Source organism: Cyprinodon variegatus, unplaced genomic scaffold (genome assembly GCF_000732505.1).
Source record: "Cyprinodon variegatus isolate N-32 unplaced genomic scaffold, C_variegatus-1.0 Scaffold1353, whole genome shotgun sequence".
Taxonomy (NCBI): Eukaryota; Metazoa; Chordata; class Actinopteri; order Cyprinodontiformes; family Cyprinodontidae; genus Cyprinodon; species Cyprinodon variegatus.
Window position 1 is genome coordinate 22,986 of NW_015151806.1, and position 8,771 is coordinate 31,756.

The following is an 8,771-nucleotide window of genomic DNA, read 5'->3' on the forward strand; positions in this document are numbered from 1 at the left end:
ATGGGCAAGGCCGCAAATGGATGTGAACATTTCCACATTTGAGTATTTGTTAAGGTGTCCTAAAAAGTCAATGTGATCAAACCTAAAAATATGTTTTAAGATATATGACTCGATATGACTTGAAAGGGTCAGCAAACAAATGACTCTTCCTGAGGTCACACCTGCAGATGTGATGTTGCCACTAAAATGCAGGAGAAGCTGATCTCCTTCACACAGGAGTACTTCTGAGGAAGTCTCAATGAGGCCATCCCAGCCCTGAGCTCGCAGTCTGCTCAGCTCCCAGCTCAGGTCTCTGCTGGGCAGCGCAGCCAGGAGGACACTGTGAGGGTCATCCCGTCCACACCGGAGGACAATGGTCACAGAATGGAGGCGGGCTGCAGACTCCAGCTCCTCGGCCAGTGCAGTCAGGTGACAAGGCTGCAGCGGTGAGAGGAGACGAAATACTAGCAGTCTAAAAGAAGAGGAAAAATATTTAAGAAATTTAACTTCATTAAAGGAGATTAGATTATTGCTGAGTGAAAAGAGCCTGTTATCAGCAACTGGAAGTCAGAAATACAAGGGGGTAAGGAAATTATAAAAACGTATTAACATACATTATTCCCACTAAGACTGATTTCAGATAAGAAGAAATAAGAGAAATAAAGTTCCAGGAGGAAAAAATGAGTTTAGCCAGCTTTAATAGATGTAACATAATTCTGCAACAGGAAAGTAAAGCAGATCAACTTGGATTTTCTTTTTCCTCTGTACTTTCAAAAAGAATCTTAAAACCTTAGTATTTATGTTAATTTACAACTTGACAAAGAAACGCTGAATTCAATATCTTGGAGCATTCAACCCACTTTATACCACATGAACCTCAGAAACCCCTTTACTGCTTTTATAAAACCCCTTTTAACTGGCTGCATGACCAGACATGGGTAAGTCACTGACCTACCTATGTCTGAATGAAAGCTGAACAACAAAGCTACAGTGATGAGGAAGTGCTGCATGGCAATAAAACAACTACACAGTTTCAATAAGGAATATAAATTATGACAGGCAGCCGGTTGTGTAAATTTGCTTTGTTTTTTATGTGGAACAGTAAAATAACACTTAAAAAGTACTGAAAATGATTTTGAACAGTAATACAGTCGCAACCAATTAAAATGTCCCTTCCCAGTCAAATGCCAGCTCAATGGCAGCCCACTTCCCTACTCTGAATCCACCTTTTCACTGAATTACAGGGTCTGACTAGGAGAAGGCGCTTCTCTATAGATATTAACGTCCACAAATCATGACAGAAACATCATTTTAGTGCAAGATTGATGTTTAAAAAGGAATTTTAGGCGACCAGCCAAGGGCCCATCAAGAAAAGTAGGGAAATTTTGAAAATTCTACTACTGCATTTAGCTACATCGTCACAGAAAGTAAGGAAAAAATTACTTCCTCTTACCGTTAAACATTTTATAAAAGGAGCTCTCTTTAAAAATTCTGTCAGTGATTTAAGTAATTAAAACTGGATTATATATTTTGAAACTGTATTATAACAACTACTGTATCAAAACCAGTCACTGCAGGAACAAAATATTACAATGGTTTTCAGACATATTGTGCAGCTCTGCTTGAAGAGCTGCACTGAAGACTTCCAAGTATCTCTAAATAAGAAGAAATGTTCTACTATGATTATAAATGTTTTGATTAATATTCACTGCCATTATGCACTGTGCCTTTTGTGTGGTGTAAAAACGTTGTGAAAATGCTAAAGTCTTGGTTTTTCATTTATTATAAGGCCCTGCTTTACCGCCAGATGTCTACAGTGGTCTGATATGTAGGAAAGACATCAGTTTCAGAAATCCTGCATAGATTCTCTCACAGGTGATAAAGAGATAAAGAAACACTATTCAAATATCACCATCACTGCCATTTCACAAGGATACAGAACCACACGGTTTCACTTAAGGTTTGACAGTGTGTAAAACATTTTCCGGTGTCTGTCCTCTGATCAGGTGCAGAAATCTATTTCATTCTCCTTTGTGGTGAACATATTTTCATACAGACACTTTTTAAAGGAGAAAGAGGAAGCAAGATGAGATCATATTCGTCTAAATATCAGCTAATATTACTGACCAACTTCTGCAGAAACAAAAAGGCTGATGCGGTAAAAGATATAGGAAGATTACACCTCATAAAAAAATACCACATAGTTTTAGCCGTAAGTGTGCCGGTTGGGTGTATTAATTAGGATATTTGTGAAGTAAAACTATAACTTGTGATCCCTTGTTTCTTCCTCACATGGTTTCATAAAAAAAAACAAAATAAAAAAACAAAACTATATAGGTAGAGAACTGCTGAAACCTCTACTAATGTCCAAAGAGAAAAAAGCTTGCGATGTTTATGGACTGAGACAACACCTACCATGAGTGAACCCCTGCCCCCAAAACTGTTGAATTAGAACTTGACTAAAATGCAATTATTTAAAAATGTTGAGGTAATGACGGAGGTATCTGGTAAAAATGACAAGGTTAGAAAATATTAGGAGAAAAACAAAGCAACCAAATAGTGTGTCAAAGCATCATGCGGAAGGGATAAGCTTTTTAGCGGCTAGTGGAGCTTGTTTGCATAGAGAAGGAAGATTACAACCTAGTTCTTTACATTTCAGATCAAATCAATAGCTTAATGTTTTACGCCTGTAGGTTACCTACATCTGAAGTACAGTTCTTAGGGGGTATTTAGTTGTCTAGCATAGTGTTTCCCAGTCTTTTTTTGAGTTATGTATCCCTTTGGGTATTTTTCCTTACCATGAGTACCCCTCATAGTCAAAGGTATTGATGACTGCCCAAAAGTGGAATGTACAATAATAATAACTAACTATAAAATGAGAATTCAATTCTTAGGCATTTTATTCTTTCCATCTCAAATATAACACAACATGAATATGTTGCCTGGAAGCTAGTAAAGAATCAAAATAAATACAAAATAAAATCATATTATAAACTGCCTCTATAAAACTGGAGCTCTTTTGAGTGAATCCCCTGTAATTACATATAAACTTGATGAATTGGAAACAAAATACCAAACAAAATTTTTAATCAGACTGACTCCATTTATTTTACTTTGATTTCTACATTCATGACACCTGAGCAGCTTTGATCAGATGTGGAAAAACAGCAGATACCAGGCTGTTCTCTACTTCCAGTCTGTTCCTCTGCTTGGTTTTGATGTGTGTTAAATCTGACGGTGAACTCAAAGAAAACCTTACATTTTGGCAGCAGCACCTAGAATGAAAAGTGACAGTTGGTATATGTGAGCTGGGAACCAGCCTATGCCAGTTTGAAACTGGTTTAATAAACCCAAATTAGGATTTTCAGTGCTAGGGTTAACCCTAACCTTAACCCTAACCCTAACCCATGTAGGACCTTTGACGAAACTGGCATATGCAGTTTTTAAACTGGCATAAACCAGATGCTAGTTAGTAACAGGCATAAGCCAGTTTCCAATTGACATAAGCCGGTTCCCAAGGGGCATAGACCATTTTTAAAAACTGGCATGCCAAAAAACACTTTTGGCTCTCGCAATCACTCCATTTTTGTTGAAAAAAAACAGCTTTTCGTTTCTTTTTTTCCTCACGAGGTAGAACATATCTCTGCCCTATTTTATTTTACTGCCTAAGAAATAAAACATATTTCATAAACCTGTTGCAATGCACTCCGGGACCACTAGGGGTATGAGTACCCCCTGTTGGGAATCACTGGTCTAGCATTCACATTTCATTTTACACCTAAATGCTCCTAAATCTACTAAGAAGGCTATATCTGCTTATCCTTTTTTAAGGGCAAGTGCATATTATATTGCAGGAAGGAAAGGAGTCTGGGTTCACATTGGACAGGTTGCCAGTCCATCACAGAGACAGACAGGATCAACAACAATGCACACACTCACTCTTACCCTAAGGTTACATTTAAATAAAGACAAAAATGACAATAAAAAATTTAAATAATAATAATATAATAAATAATAAACATATTTATTTACAAACCTGTCAAAGCTTTCATATAGAATAAAGGACACCAGTCCATCCTGCTGGTTTCTGACAACAGTCTTATCTAAAACACTCCACTCTTTGTCTCTTGAGCCAAGAACAGTCAAAAACTCCCTGGTCCTCTCATTAGTTTTGACATAGGCTCTTAAGATTCTGCCAGAGAGATAAAGGAAAAAAGCAACTCATTAACAAAACAATAAAATGAAGCAGGTTTATTTTGTGTTTCTGTATAAAAAATTATTTGGTTTTGATACATCTAAGACCCACCTTACTTTGTCTAAATGAGACAGAAAATGACTAGGAACCCAGCCCTGTGGTTCCTGGTTTTCTTTTCTTCTTGTTTCCTCTTTTTTCTCAGGATTTGGTGGACATGGAAGGATGATTGTGAGGGGTCTCCTAAGTGGCTGCGTTTTAGGGTGGGTGAGGTGGAGCAGAGGGCTGACAGAGACCACCAACTCATATGCATCATTCCTGGACTTAATGGCAGCCAGGAGGATGGCATCCACTGGCTGGACCTGAAGCAGATGAGCAAACATCTGTTTGGCTGGATTTGGAAGAAGACACTGATTGAAATGAGGACATGTTTTTCCTGACACTTTAATTCTACCGACAGCTGGCTGTTTAATCAAAGTGAGCTGAGCAGAGTGGGAGCGGATGTTTCTTGACGTGAGATCAAGCCGCAAACTACTGCAGTGAAGTCAGTTCAAACACGTTTCCACTCTCATGTACATTCAAATGCACTGTACATCTGTTTATATTTTTTCCCATGCAGCCAACATCTGTGGCAGCAAATCTGTATTGCTGCTTATCTTTTTTCCTTGAATCTTCATTTGCTTTTTAATGAGAATAATTTTAACACTGAATTTTAAAGTGTTAGAGCCAATCTGGAAAAATCTGTTTCTCATAATGAAGTTTGTTAGTCCTTCTACTCTGTGAAAGCAGCTCAAAAGGTGTGGTGCTCAACCTATTTTCTCCATACCATAGTTTGGGCCATTATTGGAACAGTGAATGATCCTGGAGAGTAGTTCAGACAGATCCGAGGGTCCATGGGAAGTTTTAATGACAATCCCTTCTTGGGAACAATGTACATTTCACTTTTAAGACGTGAAACAACAGCAAATATACCCAAGGAGTACACCTTCACCTCTGCAAAACAACCCTGAGAAAAATATAAAAACATGCATATAGTAATTATTCTTTTCTTCAAATAGTAAGACACATGAAAAAATGAAGGTAATCTGCTGTAGGCAAATTGACATTTTTATATGATGTAAAAATATGGGCGTTATGTTTGTTTTGTTTGGCCAGCAGGTTTGACTTATGGCTTTTATATGTGCCATATCAAAATCGAGTAAGGCCCAGTTTTGAAGGTAAACCAGTTCTTGGGTCAGTGAAAACAGGATAGATTCAATCAGATAAAAGCCCCATTGCATTATGGGTAATTTAGACACAAATGTAAACTCCCACCTCTCAAGCCATGATTGCTCCAGTCTGTTTTAGGCTAGGGAGTCTAAAGGTATGTTCAGACCAAACTCATTCTGGGTGTTCAAGTATTTGATTTACATCCAAAGTCAATGGTGGGCAGCATCGGGCAGCGTTGATTGGTCCTGGAGTAGATGTGTCAGTCCAAACATCAGGAGCAGCACTTCCAAGTATTAGCCGTCCGAGTTTCGAAGCGTTTAATGTTGGAGTTCAGAAATAAAAATTTTAGCCGCTTGAAACGCAGCGTCAACCAATCAGAAAAGCTGATCCAAGAGTTTTCTGAGCGACAGACACTACATGCAACCTGTTATCACTTCTGCAGAGTTGTCAGCTTATGGAAAATGAAGAAATATATTGCAGTTAAATTCCACAGCCTTTAAAAAGCCAGGAATATGGATTTTTTTATAAACAAGAAGAGCGAGCTATGATCATTATGGCTACTCTCAAACATTTTCCTATTTAACTATTTATAGATATTTACATTAACTAAGAATGTTAAAACCTGCTGGCCAATTTTTTTAGATTTTATATTCTGGTACTTTTAGTTTTTATACAAATAAAAGAAAAAGCTTTATAATCACTTTTAGTTGCTAAAGACTGCAGTTGGAAATCCCTGAAAGCCTGGCCAGATACAGAGAGCATTCACTGTTGAGTCCTAGCACAGGAACTTGCTGATATGCTGGGGGTCTACCTCTCTGAACAAGAATTGATTATTTTAGTAAAATCATAATCCTGATGAACTCAATGCACACTTTTTTTCTCAAAATGTGTTAAAAGGATTTTCTCCCAACTCATCAAAGGACCAACAGAGCAGAGCAACTCAACAACCCAAGAGCTGAGCATCCAGAGTGTCAAAGAATCTTGACCTATGTTTGACCCAGTGTCCAAGTTTTAGCATTTAAACATTTTGGATGACTAGAACACATTTGGGCGGAATGCATCATAAAGCTAAATCCAAATACTTCAAATTGTCATGATCTTGGCGCTGATGGCTGGCTTAATTACTCATTCCATTCACCTGTCTAACTCTGCCTGGTTTCTAATCACTGCCCATCTGATCCACCTGCTCCTGCCTCTATTTAAGGAGCTTGCATCCAGCCATCAAGCCAGATTATTCTTGTTCTCTCTAGCCAGTGCTGAGAGTGTTTGTAGAGTTCCTTGGTGTTTCTGATTTCCTGATCTTGACCCATTCTGCCTCTCAACAACTCAGACTGAATTGTTCCAGTCTGATATCAGGGGTGAGAGGAATTTTAGCATTACCTAATTGTTTCTTAATACCCGATCCTGACCTGGTCTGCCTCTAAACAACTGTGCCTGCCTGTTCCTGTCTGAACAGTTTGCCTGAACTGTCTTTGGACTCCTAGACCTCTGAGCTTGCCTGTTCCTGTCTAAACAGTTTGCTTGAACTGTCTTTGGACTCCTGGACCTCTAAACTTGCCTGACCTGGCTTCAGATTCCTGGCCCTCTGAGCCTTCCTGTTTAGATCTTTTTGCCTAACCTGGCTTTGGACTCCTGCTTGTTCTCCATTCTCCGAGGCTGCAGTGCCTGGGACATTCTGGGAGGCCCTGTATCCTATTGGCAGCCCATCGGCTCAATCCTACCTTATTCTCTGACTATGGCCTGAAGTTTTATTCCAGGTTAGTGACTAATGCTTTCATGTTCTCCTACACTGGATTTACGTGGTCACTAACCTGTGTTTCCTTTTACAGAGTTTCCTGTGATAGACACCCAAGGCGCTCATCTATGTTTTAAATAAAATTTTTTGAAGTATTCTACTGTCTGTCTTGCCTCAAATACAGGGTCCTTTGTTCTGAGTCATGAAACAAATGGTAGCTCCTACTTCCTGTTCATACTGTTTGACACAGGCTTGTAATTTGTTATTTCCTTCTTATGCTATTTATGCAGATTTACATGACTCCAAAAATAAATCACATGATGATCGGAAAAAAATAAATACATCAACCAAGACATCAAAAAAGCCTAGTCAAATGTTCTAGTGCTGTTCTATGTGACGTCAAGTGTGCCCATGTTAGTCCAATCTAACAAATAGTTGAAGACTTATATTCAAGAGGGATTTTGTGGATACTCTTGACCACATGTGGCAGTTTCATTTGAAAACTCTGTAATGCCTGTTTAATAGATATTTTGGTTAATCATCTAAAAATAGAAAAGCTTAGTCAAAGACATTCTCTTATATAGCTTTAAGAGCAACACCTTTTGGCCTCCATGTGCTGCATCTGTTGTCACAGGGGATATGTAGCTCACTCTCTTCTCCTTATCCACCATCTTTACAGCAACCTCTCTGTGGCTGCTGCGATGGTGCACATAAAAAGGCACAGCCAGGGTTATGGGGAAGTGAAAGCTGTGTGTGTCTTTAGTATTTATCCAAATCACTCTGCTGATGAGCTCCTCCAGGCCGTTCACCATGAAGCAGCTTAGGGCGTCGGCCATCTCACACCTCAGGGTGCCAGCGGGTGCTCTGGTAAAACAGACCTCTGTTGGTTTATCGGAGTCGTCCATCTGATCTGTGAGACTGAGCGTTGATTTAGAATACAAGAGATCATTAAAATAGAGCACTTTTTAAGCACAAGTTTTAATAAGAAATATGGGTGTGTTCATCTTTTAGCAACAATTTAAGGGGTTTCCAGCATGCACCAGTGCACACTTTCCAATATCAGCTTCTGCCAGACTTGGTCTGTCCCTCTGAGCTGAATTTTCATGATTTGTTTGGCTTTTTGCACAAATGCAGCCACTGACCTGACAATGAACTGTACAAAATATCTAGCCGTGCAGCGCCCAGGAGGTCAACATGCGGGGCTGGGCGATAACGCGTTGCTGCGTTTCAGTCTGAATCAGTGAGTGGGAGAAATGAAGAGGAAGCTCCTATTTCCATCCACACAGAAAAAGTAGCTAAATGATGTTCTGCTGAGCCTGTTCTGTCATTTCACAGTTTAAAAAGCATGCTTGGCAAAAAGACTTCTGAAAAATGTAAATATTTTGCAATATAACATAGACTTTAAGGAGACAAACTTTCATAAAATACAACCAGTGGGTTGTAAAGTAATCACACTGTCTAGATCTTGCTGATGGTATACAATTTATTTTGAGTTCTTTCTAATAATGTACTGTAACTATTCAATTACACTGCTTTACTTTTCCCAATTAGGTGCAGTAAAAGGTACTCCTCTCCTCTCCTCTCCTCTCCTCCTGTCCTGTCCTGTCCTGTCCTGTCCTGTCCTGTCCTGTCCTGTCCTGTCCTGTCCTGTCCTGT

The 8,771-nt window shown here is 39.1% G+C and overlaps 1 protein-coding gene across 1 annotated transcript in view; it reads right to left on the bottom strand.

Annotated features, from left to right (window-relative positions):
* The window catches only part of dthd1 (death domain containing 1), a 13,217-nt gene extending 5,197 nt beyond the window's left edge, over positions 1–8,020 (bottom strand). The window contains exons 1-4 of the mRNA XM_015402489.1: positions 7,766–8,020; positions 4,286–4,533; positions 4,016–4,171; positions 162–451 (exon numbers count right to left, since the gene is read on the bottom strand). Coding sequence (XP_015257975.1) covers positions 162–451; positions 4,016–4,171; positions 4,286–4,533; positions 7,766–8,020 — 949 coding nt within the window. The remainder of the gene's footprint in view (positions 1–161; positions 452–4,015; positions 4,172–4,285; positions 4,534–7,765) is intronic.
* Between the last annotated feature and the right edge of the window lie 751 nt (positions 8,021–8,771).